Source organism: Vanellus vanellus (genome assembly GCF_965231255.1).
Source record: "Vanellus vanellus genome assembly, chromosome: 1".
Taxonomy (NCBI): Eukaryota; Metazoa; Chordata; class Aves; order Charadriiformes; family Charadriidae; genus Vanellus; species Vanellus vanellus.
Genome location: NC_138905.1, coordinates 91,900,525 through 91,916,090, shown reverse-complemented (window position 1 = coordinate 91,916,090; position 15,566 = coordinate 91,900,525). Strand labels below are relative to the sequence as shown.

The 15,566-nt window shown below is 47.5% G+C and overlaps 1 protein-coding gene across 2 annotated transcripts in view; it reads right to left on the bottom strand.

The window, feature by feature from the left end:
* Positions 1 to 360: 360 nt before the first annotated feature.
* The window catches only part of IGSF11 (immunoglobulin superfamily member 11), a gene marked incomplete at both ends in the record, with an annotated part of 105,841 nt that continues 90,635 nt past the window's right edge, over positions 361 to 15,566 (bottom strand). The window contains 6 exons of one of the 2 annotated variants that reach the window (XM_082497537.1): positions 361 to 811; positions 1,489 to 1,639; positions 1,870 to 1,992; positions 3,007 to 3,162; positions 3,986 to 4,193; positions 5,415 to 5,578. In XM_082497537.1, the coding sequence (XP_082353663.1) occupies positions 361 to 811; positions 1,489 to 1,639; positions 1,870 to 1,992; positions 3,007 to 3,162; positions 3,986 to 4,193; positions 5,415 to 5,578 (1,253 nt within the window). Of the gene's footprint in view, positions 812 to 1,488; positions 1,640 to 1,869; positions 1,993 to 3,006; positions 3,163 to 3,985; positions 4,194 to 5,414; positions 5,579 to 15,566 lie in introns of those variants that run through there. The other variant, XM_082497538.1, reaches the window with a different exon arrangement.

Sequence of the window (15,566 nt, the reverse complement as noted above, 5' to 3'; positions counted from 1 at the left end):
ATGGAATCCATCCCCAACAAAACCAACAGGAAACAAAAGCAAAAGTCCCCCCTGAGGGCAGGGCTGGGTACACATCCCGGCCTGAGCCCAGCAGCCGGGGAGTGTATCCCCACCTCCCTGCTCCTCCGGCCTTGGCACATCTCGGGCGTCCACCGGCGTGAGGAGCCCCGACAGCTGGGGGGGATGAGGCATGGCCAGGACTGTCCCCCTGGCCAGCAGCGGCCTTGGGAAGGGAGGGCAGGGGGGAGAGGTGAGTGTGTGTCCCCCCGTCGCCTCGCTGCCTTTCAGGAAGGAGTAGGGTCTCTTCACCCCAATAAGTACAAGAGGGTCCTTGCTCAGCTCTTGGCTGCCGGCATGGCCCTACACAAGGGAGCCAGCCCGGCTCTGGGCGGGCACCATGACGGGAACAGCCCCGATCCGCTCCAGCGTGGCCTGGCTGACAGCATAGGAGCGGGTGTGCGGTGGCCGCGGCTTCCTGCTGACCGAGCCGTTGCTCCGGATCACCTCCTGAGGGGACGGCGCCGTGCTAGCCGTCACCACCAGCGTCTTAGGGGGAGCCGGGGATGGGTGGCCACCATTGGCATAGACAGGGCGGGTGCTCGTGCTCCCTGAGCGGGAGAAGGGGGGCTGGTGGGCGTCGTTGCTGTTGCTAAAGCGGGTGAAGGAGTCTGTGGCGTGGTTGGCTTTGGGGTCGTTCCAGTAGCGGCTGTTGTAGGTGTTGGAGGAGGTGAGGGTGTCGTTCTCGGATGAGGATGCGTCGGCGTGGAATGTCTTTGCAGCTGAGGAACATTTGGGTGGCAGGTCATCCTCCCTGGGAAGGAGAGGGTGTGAGGGCACAGGGAGGATGCTGCCGCACTTGGCCAACATCCCCTCCTGGCCCCTGCCACAACCTGTTGGGATCAATGCCATAAGTTCAAGGTGAAGGGCAGCTCCAACATGAGCCAGCATCGCTCCTTGGCCCTTTGCTCATCCCTCTGCGGGACCCACCTCTGTGCACATTAACTGCTCCATGTGCCTAGCACTGAGGCAAACAACCCACACTTATGCATCTAGAGGGGCAAAACCAGTGGTTGTCACAGCTGCTGGTACTTCACAGGCAGTCAAGTATGACTGTACAAACAATGAAGTTGATCCTACAGGGAGATGCAGGAAACTACCAGAGGGAAACACTGTGGCTGTAACACCAGAGAAGATCACAGCTGTATCTCCAGAGCTTTTCAGCTATCACTGTCTGGTATTGTGGGTCAAGGTCCCCACCACACCACTCTCCTCCAGAGCTTAAAACATCAAGTCAAAAATCTCAAAAAAGGCAATACTGAAAGCAAGATCTGTCATTACCATTCTTCATTTGTTCCCTCCATTTTCTGGACATATATGGACATCTTCCCCTGGTCCAGGGGAACACAACCAGGATTAGCAAGGTGAGCCAGCTGCTGCTTTTGTTGGGCAATCAGGGGTCCCCTGCCAGCAGATTTCCCTCACCCTTACCTTATCTCATTGGGAATCTCCTCCTCCTCTTCTTCTTTGTGTTTATTTTTCCAGTAAAACAGTGCCACGGCCACCAACACAATGCAAACAACGAGCACAACAGCACCTGTGGCCACCGCTCCTGCAATCAGGCCAATACTCCGGGGGTGGGCTGTGGGAATGATTCAACAGAGAATGGAGAAGAAATCAGGGCTGGGCTGTGGCTGTCCATGAGCATTTGAAGCTACCGTGGCTTGGGAGGGGGGAAAAGCAATGTCCCCATTCCAGGGCACAGTCATCTTCTGATAGAGAGGCACATGGTGGCTCATAGCAAACTTCGTTACACACTTTACTGTCACAAGACAGAAGCGGTGGCCAAGCCTCCCTTGGCAAAATACTCACGTGCAATGACTTGCAGGTCCAGAAGGCAAGTGCTGGTTCCAATGGCATTTGAAGCCACACATTGGTAAAGACCTGAGGACACAGTGCTGATATTTCGGAGAGTGACAGTGCCCTGGACTTGGTCTAGTCAGAGAGAAAAGAAGGATTTAAATCCCTCCCCCCCCCCTTGAGGAAAACCATGAAAAGGCAAAGCCCGCAAAAAGAGAATTTTGGTGTGAGTCTCTCTTAAGAGAGAAATAAATTAGGAAATAACCTTGAGATGGAAGCATTGTGCACACGCGCACACACACACACACACACACACAAGATTAGGTCTTAAGGAGATTACACTAGATGTTTCTTTTTCTTCTTATAGATTAATTTCTGCAAATGAAAGCTTGGGACTCTCAGTGTTGTGTGAGAAAAGGCAGGAAAGAAGAAATGTGCTATACCCAGATCTATCTGCTAAATTTAATTCTGCCCTACAGAACTCCTGCTCTCCCATCCCTGAGCTCCCCACCCCCTGCTCTGCCAATTTTCTTCATCCCTGAACTATGTAAAACTAAAATGCTTGTGTATTATTTAAACACAGCAAGATAAAGGGCAAAAGTACAGTTATCACTACTTGGTCAGGACACCTACACCAAGAAATCTTATGAATAGGACTTGGGGTTGGGCAATACCCAGTCTGATCAGAGCCTTGCTTTTACACACCTCTGAATAGCAACTCTGGCAGTAACTTATTGGAGAACAGTGACCTCAGTGTGAGAAGCTGGCAGCATTTTCCTGGGATGAGTCTGCCTCCCTTCTCCCAGTTTCCAATCTATGAGATTTTCATTTGGTTTAAAATGCAGGTGAGTCAGCAGCTGAAATCTCCAGCCACATGCCAACATCTGGCAACCATGTTCTGTCTCTTGCATTCAAACAGACCCTTGTTCTTCAATGGGGAACATGTTTCTGTACCAAAACCCCATGAAAATTTAAGTGGCCACTGGAGGGTACCTGGTCCACCATGGGCTCTAGGAATCTTCGTTCCAACAAAGTGACCATGCAAGTGGTGGCAGACACTCAATGAGCCATGCCACCTCTGGCGGCTCAGACAAAGGAAACCCCAGGCTGTCACCTGGGAAATAAGAGGATAATCAACAGAATGAGCACCTTGTGTGGCAGTTGGGGGCAACTTGGGAACATTGTCCAGTTTCTCCCAGAGGTATGTTGGCCGAGGGATGCCTTCTTCTGAGCTGCAGGTCAGTGTGATATCGCTGCCCACGTCCAGGGACCCCTGGATTCTGCAAAGCGGGGCAGAAGGAGGAACTGCGAGAGAAGAGGGGAAGGTGACAGCAGATCAGGAAATATGACCAAACAGTGGAGTGCAGGCTCTGTCTGGACACATGCTACTGGGGAAAGCAAGGACACTGGCATGAGCTGTCAAGGGGACAAAAGGGAGGCAGCAGACAAGAACCCATTAAGGTTTGGGAGGTGACAATTCACAAAGGTTCCTGACCCACCAGCGCATCAAGGTTACAGACTACTGCTGACTTTCACAGGACACAGTTCTCTTAGATCCCTCCCTACCTGGTCCCCTTAGATCCCTTCCTAGAGAAAAAGAAGGTGAACATTTCTGTCTTGGAGACGGCAAGGATGGTGAGAGCTAACAGAGCTGCAGACAAAATTTTCTGTGGTTGGGTTTTGTTTTCATATCCCTATATTGGCACACACTCTGAAGTATTTAACGTCCTACAGAGCATCCAGTACTAATTGCTTTCATGAAAAGGAAGCAAAGATCTGAATTCATTCTCGTCTTCTGTTGCTATGCACAAAACTCTTATGGTCCCTCCAGCTCTCCAGGACGCCTTCGCACTTTATTCATGCTTCTTTGCAACTCCACATCACAATGCTGCCACAAAAGCTTTCTCTACACCATATTTTAAAACTCTATTTTACGCTACCTGCATACAAAGGCTATGTGCCCTACAAACTCCCACAATACCCACAAGGCAGCCCACTGCTCACCACAGGATGTCCATGGGCTACAATACATACACGAACATATTGCCCTGCTATGATGCACTATCATGCATAGAGGATCCCCTTGTCCCTGTTCCTCCCCTCTCCCCCATAGTCCCAATAAACACACCCAGGACAGTAAGTCCAATGACTCCAATATTCCTGACTCCTCGGTCGGGCAGATTGTTCACCAAACACTGGTATGTGCCAGTATCCGATAGCTGAGTGTTGTTGATGAAGATGGAGGCACTGGTGGTTGGCATTGTCACAGCAAACCCCACTCGCCCATAGAACTGAGGTGCGCCACCAAAGATCTGACCCCCTTGGTAGAGAATAACCTGGAAAAGAAAGGAAATCTCAAAGACCACCCTGTAGGAGCTGAGCAAGGAGGAAGAACAGCAAGCAAAACATGGGCTTCCAAAGATGAAAGGACCAGTTCCTAAAGCATCTCTAAATAACCAGACCACAATATGCAGTCGTCCCAGGCAGACCCATCATAGTCGAGGTCTTTTCTCTAAAACGGGAACACAGTCTGTAGCCCGATTTATGTCAATAAAAATGCTCACAGAGGTAACAGACCAGATAGACACCCAAGTCTTCCGGCATAGCTGAATTGGCAATACCAGCCTGCTTCATATAATAGTCATTACCCATCTGGACAGGAACAATGTAAAGAAGCAGAGACTCTCTGGAGGTCAGTGAGTACTTTTCTGGAGAACACCTGCCAAGTGGGCAGTATCATTTTGAATCTCAGCCAGTAAGATCCTGGCATGATTTGACACTTCTTATTGAAGACCATTGGGGTGAACTGAATGGCAGGCAACGCAACTCTTGAACCTCTACCAATCAGACAGCTTATATGGCAGTTTGTACTCAGACCAAGTCCCTGAGGAACAAGTACTCTTCAGTGCAGGTTCTCACAACTGAATAGTAAATATGATGGGGGCAGCGTGGCCCAAGTCAGATGCATTTCAGAGCAATGGCATTATTCTGCTTTCAGAGTACACGGGCAAAAAACCAGGCCAGCAGATCTCAGATTATGACTCTTGTATCCACCATGATGGACTCTCACTTGCCAGTGTTCATAAGAATCATCTTGCATAAGTAGCAGACAGTGAAAAAGTAAGAGGGGAAGTAAAAGGGGAAATGAGTCTATGAGAGGCCATGTGTTCTGGGCACATTTTACATACATGTCACAGGTTTAAGCCTGCAGCTGCTCCCAGATCCTCCAAATCCCGTACCCAGAGCACCAAAACCTGGATTACTTCTCCTGTGCTCTTTTGAACACACAAAACACCAGAGATCCAGGGCAGCCATACAGTATCACATACTCCTGCCCCAGTTGCACTTCCAGCCAAGGACACAATGCGCATCAGTTAACAAAGCATTGAGGAAATCAGATTCATGTAAGAACCAGAGGGCATGTTCAGCAATGAAGGGAATGTCCTGGGACAACCAGACACTCAGTATTGCAAAGGAACTACATCCAGATCAGTGTGAAAAGGGTGAGGAACATGAAAGCCCCAAATAAGTCCATGCTCCAGTGAGAAAGGACCTACCTGTTGAGGCTGGTTGGCGTTAGAAAGAGGAATGACCATCCAGATGACATTAAGGTTAGTGAGAGCAGCGTTAGTTGTGAAGGTGCAGGGCAATACTGCTGTCTGGCCTCGGGCAACCTGGATGCTCCCTGAACTGACTGACACCTCCAGAGGACACACCAGACCTGGAAAGAGAAGGACACCCAGTTCAAGCATTTCAGGAGAAGGACACCCAGTTCAAACATTTCAGGTGGCCCCATACACATGCAGGTCATGACAGCAGCATCCTGTTGTTACACAACTGTCCCTTACCAATTACTTCAGGCTAAAAAGAATTATATTCCTCCCTCAACAGATCAGGCCGCTCTCATGAAAATGCAGATAGGCAGCCCTTTTAAGTGTGAGCACTCTAGTTTCAGAGCCTCTGAAAACAACAGGTTTTGTTTAGGCAATGGGGAAAGAGCCATAAGAGCAGCCAAGCTGTGCCTAAGAGATAATGAAGTATGTTTTCAAACCCATCAATCTTAATGATACCCAACATCGCTGAAACAGAAAAGGAAGCAGCATTCTAAAAGTCTTCACCAAGGGATAAGAAGAGAAAACATGTATCATGAAAGAAGAAACACAGTTCTCCCCCCACTTCTACCCCTTATAAAGTCCAGTATGAGCAGAAACATTTCAGTGTTATTTTTAATTTAAAGGGTTAAAAATCTAAATCTTTTCCAGTCCAGGTATTTCTATCTAGCTAGTGAAAAATGACTACTGATAATGAAGGATCTCATCAAAGCTCATTTGTTTTCCAGCATTTCCACCATTCACTTTGCATTCCACGCAGGCCAGACAGGGCCCAAAGCCTGATAAGCCCCAGCTTCCCAGTGCAGCAGCTCAAGGCTGTGGTTTTTAAACTGCAAGTCACACAGGGAAATATCTCCATTCCTACTGCCAAAATCTTGTCATATGAAACTAACCAACTAACCACCTCCACCATTTTGAGTAGCACTAAAATTCTTTAAACCATTTTCCCAACAAAATCAAACTATTGACTACAAAAAACATATGTCTCTATGACAGCTCACTATCTTCTTGTTCAACACATGTGGAAGGCTGCTGGAGGAGAAGGCAAGGAGTTTTCAAGCTCCAAGGCTTGAATATTGCTAGCACCCAAGTGCAGTCTGAGGAGCGTCCTGTGCTCTTGCTGACTCCAGGAAGAGCCACCAGCAAAGTTTCTATTTTCTGCCAAGAGACACTAGTTTGCTGAAGGTGAAATGCTCCATGAGAATAGGGTTCTATCTGAACTACGAAGAAATCAAACAGGCTAATTTCTGAGAAAAAGGTGAGTGGTCTCCTACACGCTTGTCTGCTGGGATCCCTCCCAGCCCACCTAATGGAGAGATGGGGTTCTCAGAGCCTGGAAGCGCTAGGTTTCAGACACTACAGATGCAAAGTTTCTAGCGCCTGAACAACTTATGATGAGTTCTTGGGTTAGGACTGACTGCTCTGGAGCTGCAATATCCCAGGACCTTGCAAATCCTCAGCAACTTCCTCCAGACTTCCTTTCCCTCCTCCATATCTTCCACATCCAAAGCCCCAGGTAGTTCGGGGAGGCTCAGAAGTGCTTCAGAACAGAGCCAGACAAAATGCCATTTTAATCTTTTCAAGTGAAATTCATGAATTTCTTACTTTGCAGAAAAAACCCTAATTCTGATTTTCCTCACAGGGTTGGAACATATTTAAAAATTTGTAACACTGGAAATTCCTAGGGAAAAAGTTCATCTCTGATGCTAACAGCTTCAGAGAATTAGATGCCTGGATGACAAACAGCTGGTGAAAGTTTAATCCATCCATCTCCTATGCAGGGCTGTCAGCAGCAAGTGGAAGTAAATAATTTGAAGATGCAGTAATAAGCATCACCTTTATTACAAGGAATCTGCCTTCCAGTTGCATCTGTGGTCAACAGACTGGGAATGGTTTGGGAGTCCTCATTTGCTTATGGCTGGCTAGGCAGTGGCTGTAGCCCAAAAACCAGAAGTGATCCATGTCAACTTTGGAGATATTCCTTGCTGAATATGACCCTGACAAGGGATTGTCTTTTCTGCAGGCCTAAATTTGAAGGTTACCTTGCCATGACTACTCATCCAGTCTAGCATCATCCATGTGCTAAACAGTGTGCAGGGAGTCACAATAATTTAGACATTTGTTGGATTAACCTCTCTGTCCAACATGGTGCAGAAAGCTCTTCTGGCATGTTCAGCATAGATTTAATGAGATGCTCTCCAGGAGAGGAAAACCAACTACTCATCTGATTTGGAATAGCAACAAGTGTTCTTTAGCCCCATCCCTTATCCCCTCCACTTTCCCCTCCAAGAAAACTCCCCACATTCAAATTCTTGTCATTCAGGAAAAGTAATACTTAACTGTGAGTATTCACTAATAGCAAATTTACTGGACAAGTTAGAGTACAGTTTGCATTGCAGGGTTAGCTACATCAATCATTTAGTCATGAAAATGATGTGATTTTCATACCTAACCACCCTCTTTCTACTCCTAATATTTACTATTAGTTGATTGCAAACATCCTGCCGAATAACAAAAACACTAAAATAGAACATGCATAATTTCCTCACTGTAAAAATAATTTTCAATACATTTGAGAATTTCCCAATCTACTTATGAACAATTCAAAAAAGGAAAGAAAACACATATTACTCCCTTTGCTCCGCCTATGCCCCACTCTCTCCTTGCAGCACCACACAGCCCTCATAATCTCCTCTCTCTTTCAAGGCACCATAGCATCCCTTTTAACTTGAATGCCGTGGAGTGGTTTCTGGAGGGGGCTGGGGTGGGTGAAGGACTAGGGAAGAGCTGAAGTCTCCGTCCATTGCTCTGGCCAAGGGGAGCCGCTTTGAACCTGGGCACGCAAGACGAGCACCCGACGCCCACCATGCTGTCCTTTCTCTGTCTTGTTAAACCACCGGGGAAGCTCCTCAGACTTGCCTTTGCCTCATGCGTCCCAGGCCAAAGAGCAGCTGAGAGGCCCTGGGATGCACACGAGGCAGGCGGCGCTTAAAGAGGAGGGCTCATTTTGTTAGGCTAAGTAGCACCTGCAGGGCTACAGCTGGGGAAAACAAACACAACCACTTCTGACAGGTAAGATCAAACAAGGCGACAGGGGAGTCAGGACACCAAATGTAGACAAAGTCCTCTTCCACCAGCATAAACAGGGAGGTAACAGAGCACCAGGCGGGCATTACTACAACGCGACTCCTCTCCCAGGGAGACAGCTGAAAGAGCAAAGATCAAAACGACAGCGTCTTTCTTTATATCTCAGACTACTAGAAAATGTACCACACTTACACATGCACTTGTCCATCTATGAAAGTAGCTACGTGACTGCATCCTTCCACACCAATACTCATGGCCCAAAACACAGGTGGATGCACACAAAAACACATGTTTAAACACTTCAAAATTAGGAGTTGCAAAAATGTGGCTTTGCATTAATGCAAAAGGAGAGAGGCAGGGGAAAGAGGGAGGAAGAGATTTCAAATTTAGCATATCTATTGGGATAAGGATTTTTCAATGCAGCCTAAGGAATGAGGACTTGAATTCCCTTGAGTAGATATAAATGCAAATATAGATATATGCACACACATACAGCCCAGTGTACTAAGTAAATTATATATAAGAGGTCAGAAAAATCAAGGAAAGGATATTGTAAAGGGTCTCCTTTTGCAAAAGTACACAATTCAGGCCTTTTCTAATATTTGTGAGAGACAACAAGAATCGATCACTACCAAATCATCTTTTAGAATTGGATTACAATGGCTGTTACACCATCTCTTGCATGCGCAGTCTTCTCCTTACTTAGTAATTAAGCACCCCCGTAAGCAGCATGCCTGGAGGAAGGGTACACCACTATCAGCAGAAAGAGGAACGGGCCCTTCCTGTACACAGGACACTTTGATCTTAGCTTGATGCTGCCATCAGTTTTCTCCTTTGATCCTGATGCAGCAAGTTCCCATCGCTAATTAGAACGGATGCTCCATTTTTTTTGTCCCCTATCAGGGAACCAGCCAGCAGAATGATGTTTTGGCTGCAGAGGCTCTTTTAGAGTTTCTTCATATTTCCAGGACCAAGTAATTATTCTGACAAGAGATCACCGATTTCATTTTTGATGGGTCACTATTGCTTTTTCAAGTAGCACACTCAGCTCCCTCTCCTGCATCCATGAAGGAGTCCATGTAGATAGTTCATACAGCATGACACAAGCACGTAGGGCCCAGTCCCGCAACCAGCGTTTGCCTCCCTGCTGGATATGAGGAGGAGGAAGATGCTGCCACATTTGCTAGCTGCCCTGCAAGGCCTGCAAGCCTGAGAGGCTTCAGAATATACCAGATGCAGCAAAGCTGAAAGACATGAGCACATCTTAGCACTTTGATTCACACTAAGTTGACTGAAAATGTTCCCAGCTCCCGCTCACTGCCACACCTCTCTGCCAGAGATCACCAGCAGGACCAGAAAATCACCTCAGCTGACAACCCCGTTAGTGAAATGAGGAATTCCACCACAATCACTTCACATCAATAGGCCAGATTATAACATGAACAGCTGATGCACAAAGCACCAGTCCGTATCAACATGATGACAGATGGTCACAGACCACAAGGACCTCACAGGTTGTGCCTTCAGGAAACACTGTGGTCACACTGTTGAAGTTGTGCTAAGGCCACGTCCTTCTCTACTGCTGGGTCATCCCCAGCACCAGGTTTGCAGAGGCAACAGTGCTCAGCGAGATATCTGAGTGTTACTGGGTGCGTTGCAGTACAGTGCACAAAGTCCTTCCCCCCTGTATTTAGCTTAGGAGTGTTGATCTCCCACAGAAAAATAGAAGTTTATTTGCTGCAGAAGTCAAGTTCCTGCCCTGCCTCACCTTCTGGAGGACACAGTCTACTTTGCAAGTACCCCCAAGAACTGTTGGCAATTCGGCAGCATTTGGCACCTGATAGCAGCAACCTCTTGATACTCAGTGGCGTGGGAAGCTGGGCTAGCATGACTTTGCATAGGCTGAGGCCATGATACAGGTTCACTCTGCAGTGCTGGCAAGCCAGGGAAGCAAATGGCCAGGGGAGAAAGGAAGGAGGGAGATGTGAAAGGGATGAAAAAACCCTCAGCTGCGTGCATTCTGCATGTTCAGACCTCCAGGGAAAACATGCAGAAATGTGTGTGGCTGGGGGGAAAATGAGAATAAAGCTTCAAGCTGTACCAGCTTGCATCTGAAACCCAGCGAATGGCTCCCCCCAGCCCAGTGCAATTAACAATCCTGTTGCCATGTGCTGGGGAAGATGCCTTTGGCAGTATGACATTTTGGGTCCCTTGTTAGAGAGGCAACGATGAGGTCACTCAAAAGTTTCAAGAACAGGGAAGGAACACAATGTTCAATCTGGCAACTGCAGGCAACAGAGGGAGAAACTGCAGAGTAGTCTTTTTCCTGAGATGAAAGGAAAACACAAGTTGCTGTGCCTTTGGCTTGCCTCACATCTGTGAATCTGGGACCAAAGCTGCCTTCTGTGCTAAAGAAGGGAAATGTCTCCCACCTCAAATAATCTAAGTTACATTGCTGACTCAACACACTGAGCAGCAGCAAAACCCACAGCCCAGGAAGGAGTGACCTACAGCTGCAGGAGACAGTAACAGATGCAGGGAGGACTTCTGCCACGGGACCTGCTAGTGCAGCAACCATTCAAAAGCCCCTGAAGGAGCCTGACTTGCAGTTGTAAGCACTGATAACACTGAAGTTATCCAGCATGATGTGACAGCACCCAAACAGGCTGCTCAACAAGCTGTCTGAATACTGGTCTTGTCCATTCTCACCAGGGGCTGAGTAACCTCCTGTCATTCTAGATGTGCTACACTTGCTAGTTCATAATCTATCTGACCAAAAGCAGTATTTACCCAGCCTAGTGTCAGGAGGCAGCTTGCGGTAGACTCCATTCTGCTTGTGGAACCAGCATCACCAAGCACTCCAAAGTAGCACAAGTCTGAGTTAATGCCCACTGTCTTGGTAAAGACCTCCTTAGAACAATTATACTGGGAGCTGGGAGCAATGGTGAGAAGAAGGGAGGGCTCCACCACACTACAGACCTTCTGCCAGCTCACAGCAACGAGAAGGCAAACTTTGATCGAGAAACAAAAGTGATTGCCTCCGTGCCCCAGATTGTGGGCACATCTTACACAGGTGCTACAGTGACCCTTCTCAGAGAGCCTGCAGGGCATACTGAGGACACCCAAGAAAACGTCATTCTTCTGTGAGAAAAGAGGGACAGAGACTTTCTAGCATAGCTCCTCTTCAAGACACAATCAACACTGCCTAAACCACTCCCAACAGAAGTTTTCCTAATTTAGTCTTTAAAGCCCCAAACAACATCTGTACTGTGCAGCACAGCTTAGCAGTCTGGTCTGGAACTGAGCAGCCCCTGCTTTCTTGTAAACCCCAGAGCTCTCACCCGTGGTGCCTCTGGGCCTCTGCCCTTTCCCCTCTGCAACGCAGCCATGCAAGTCACACTTGCCAACCTTGCCCCTTCCCATTGCCCTGTCCAGCTCTTTCTGCATATCTTTCACTATTCCCATCACAATGATGGGCAAATCCGTAGCTCAGAGCTCAAAAGAGGAGGTGTGATTGAACAGAATTTGCCAATTTTGTTCTGTGAAACAGCATCAAACTTTGAATATACCCGAATTTATTGGGAGTAAGCCCATTCCCTTTATTTGGCTAGGCTCAATATCCCCAAACAAGGCTCATGCTGGTACTTTCTGGCTCACAGGTCTAGCAATATGACAGTAACCTGACAGTGTACAAGACAAAATAATTTCCAACCCTTTCCTTCCTATCTTTGCTGGCTCTGCAGGACAGACTGGAACAAACAGCAGGAAAACTATCACGTCTAGCATGGTTTTAGAGACAGACCTCTAACACAGGTGTTAAACCTACACTGATGCAAACTTTTCCTCTGAGGTCTAGACAGTGTTACTGTCTCTGTTAAATGCAGGTCAAAAGCCAAGTTAACCTCTAAGCACCTTTATCCCTGGAGAAATCATCAGACACAACTGGTGGTATCTGGTCATCCCTCCAGCACAGAGCCTCCCAAGTAAATAGATCCATTTTACCACAGTAAGAGCAATCTCAGGATTGCCACCCACCCTGTGGGACATGCGGGCTAGCAGACACTAATCCAGGGAGAAAACACAATGTCAGCGTCTTGAACTTGAGCCCTGCAGTGTTTCTTGCCAAGAACTCCACCAGCTGATCAGAGACATCGGCTACCTGTAAATCTGTGCTGATCACATGAGCCCTTCCCCCTTATCATTTATAACCTCATCTGAACTAGACAGAAAGATAACAGTGAAACTTCCTGCTGACCCACTCTGCCTTGGCCTCAGCTGTTGGCCTGGCGAATAATGGCCACTATCACCCCTGCCGTCCTCCCTTTTAGAAATAGGTCTTTCTCTGCAGGCCAGCTGGGAGGAGGATTTCAAACTAATGTCTGTTCAAGACGACACAGAGCACATCTCCCTGCTCCTGACCTCCTCAACCTGTAGCCGTAGGGAGGATGAAAACTGTACTTTAAGGCCAAAGAAAAGGCAGGAAAGCTTTCAGCTATACATGCTTCAAGAATGGTGTCAGTTCCCACCCATGTCCTTGTCGAAGGAGCTGGACTAGCTCTTGCAGGGATAAAAAAGGGGCTGTCATAACACATGGGCAGCTGAACATCATGAAGGAATTTGATTTCTTCCTCATTTCTGCCACACAATCCCTGGGTCCTGCTGAGGAGATCAGTCAGCTCCAGGTATCCTCAGATACCTATTAGAGCGAGATCCTCATTTGCTCAGGTTTAGACCTCAAGGGTTTGATTTGCTGAACTGCTGAGCATTCAAACCTGCTAGGGAAATCGAGAGGGGCTGTGCTTTCCCTGCTTTGTAGCAGAGATCACATTATGTTAAGCTCTCTGTGTAACGTGAACAGTGTTCTTCCAACATATCTTAATGCTTCTGTTTAATTGGTCACAGTCTTGAAATGCAAAAGAGGCTTTTGAACTGTGAGTAGAGCACAGTGCTAGAGCAGCTTGCTAACATGTACAAATTTGGAAAAAGATCCCAAAATGGGTTTACAGATGCCCTGGTGCTAACAAGGTCAGGGGCCCAATGACCGAAATGGTCCTTTCCAATTCTGGACCTCTTCTGTGCTCCCAGTGCTGGCTTCTCTTCCGTGTCTCTATCCAGCCTGTCTGGAGCCGCTAGGAGAGCCACCTTCTTCACAGCTCTTGTAGCTGGGATAGTTGCCTTGCATCTCTGCTGCCTGGGATGCAGTATGCATTCAAGTTAGTGAGAAAAAAAACAACTTCATTTTATTCTAGCAAGATTATAAAAATAGGAAGGGACGTTGATAGGAACAAAAATAGCATCTGCAATGACATTAGCTAGGATAAAACTAATCAATGGCTGTGCTCTGGGGCATGCGTTAATCCTCTGCCCATCGTATAGTGTTGCACAATTAGGTACATTATGGAAGGTCGGAAGGTTTAACACTTCCCTCCCATGCATGCGGCGTTGGCTGGGAACAAAGACTGCTGCACTCTGAGCTGGCAGTTCTTGAATTCCCAGCATTAGCAGAGGACTCGAAGAGCAGCTGCACTACTGAGGTTGGGGAATTTTTTGCTTTAGCAGATGAATAAGACCAGAGGGGACCCAGAGGCAATCAAGAACTCACTCAAGTGCTCACTCATTGCTCCCCTGAATTGAAAGAGGGGAAGGGTGTGTAAGCCTAATTCAGACCACTCTGTGGGACCACTTGGAGCCAACTTTTCCCATTCCTGACTGTGCCCAGCATTGGAGTTATCAATGACTCATCCCTCCAGGACTCAGGTGGGCAAATCGGGAGTGTGCAATCTTCTACAAAAGATAGCTGAAGGCCACAATGAGGCAGCATAGCCAAGGTACAAAGAGAGTGGTGTGTCCTTGCGACAGGGTGCCAGTTGTTTGCTTCCCTCCTAAGGCCCTCCAGAGATCCTTGAAGCACCATTTTCCAAACCATGGGCAAGGAGAAAAGTGAAAGTTTAGCTGGGCACAGAAAGGTCTCTCTCTATTCTTTGTCTTCTACAAAGCTGAGACTGGCAAACATAGTCCTTCCTTCTTCACCCCTAGTCCTGTGATAGATCAGCTCTGGGGAATCCTGCTGCAGTAACTTAAGATGTTGTCATCTTCTGCTGCTTGCCTTGTCGCTCAGCACAAGGTTATTGCCCCAAAACCAACAAGAGCAGAAAGGAAGCTGTGCCTCCATCTCACAGCCAGGAATTAATTAGCATAACCTGCTGAGGAAGGTGTAAGGACAGGCTAACTTGCTTTGCTGTGAAAGGGGAATGCTGCATTGCAGACTCGCTGTCCTGTTCTGCACACTGCTACAGTGGAGGCATCATCCAACAGTAATAAATGTCTAGGGGTGGGAACATTTTAAATGATCATGGCCAGTTACTTTAGCTGAAGTTACTCGGCAATAAAAGCTTAACAAATGTTCATACAAGCACATTTAAGGTGGGAAGCTCAGCTTGAGTTTGCAAAGAGCCTGCAACAACAGCTCAGAGTTGCAGACTTTCCTATTCGTCTAACTCAGACGCCAACATTAACTTCCCACATCTCTCCTCTTAATTATCTCACTGCTTGTCACAGTACATCAGAAAGGAAAATGTACCTTTTACAACAAAGATTTGTATCTAAGTTTCCTAAAAGACAGAAAAGGCACAGAGTTGACTGAGAGCAATGAAGGCATAGGCTGGGTTCATTTTCCCGAAGCAGGTTACAAAACCTCACAGGAGCCAGCTCTTAGCATTTGGGAAGCACCACCATGGCCAGTCACTGTCTCTGAAAGCATCCTCAAGCACCCCCATGGGTGTCTATAACCACGCCTGAGGCTAGCTGAGCCCACATCATGCAAAGTACAGGATGAGGCTTCATGGTATGAGATGAGAGCTGTACATAACTTGCTTACCCCAGAGCAGGAGTCTAATTAGAGGTCTTCCCAGGATCTAAAGCAGAAATAGCCTCGAGTTCTCCCCCGCCCATCCCATTTCTTTGCTGGTGTTCTCCCAGCACAGCCCAATCGGCAGAGATGTGTTGCACTGC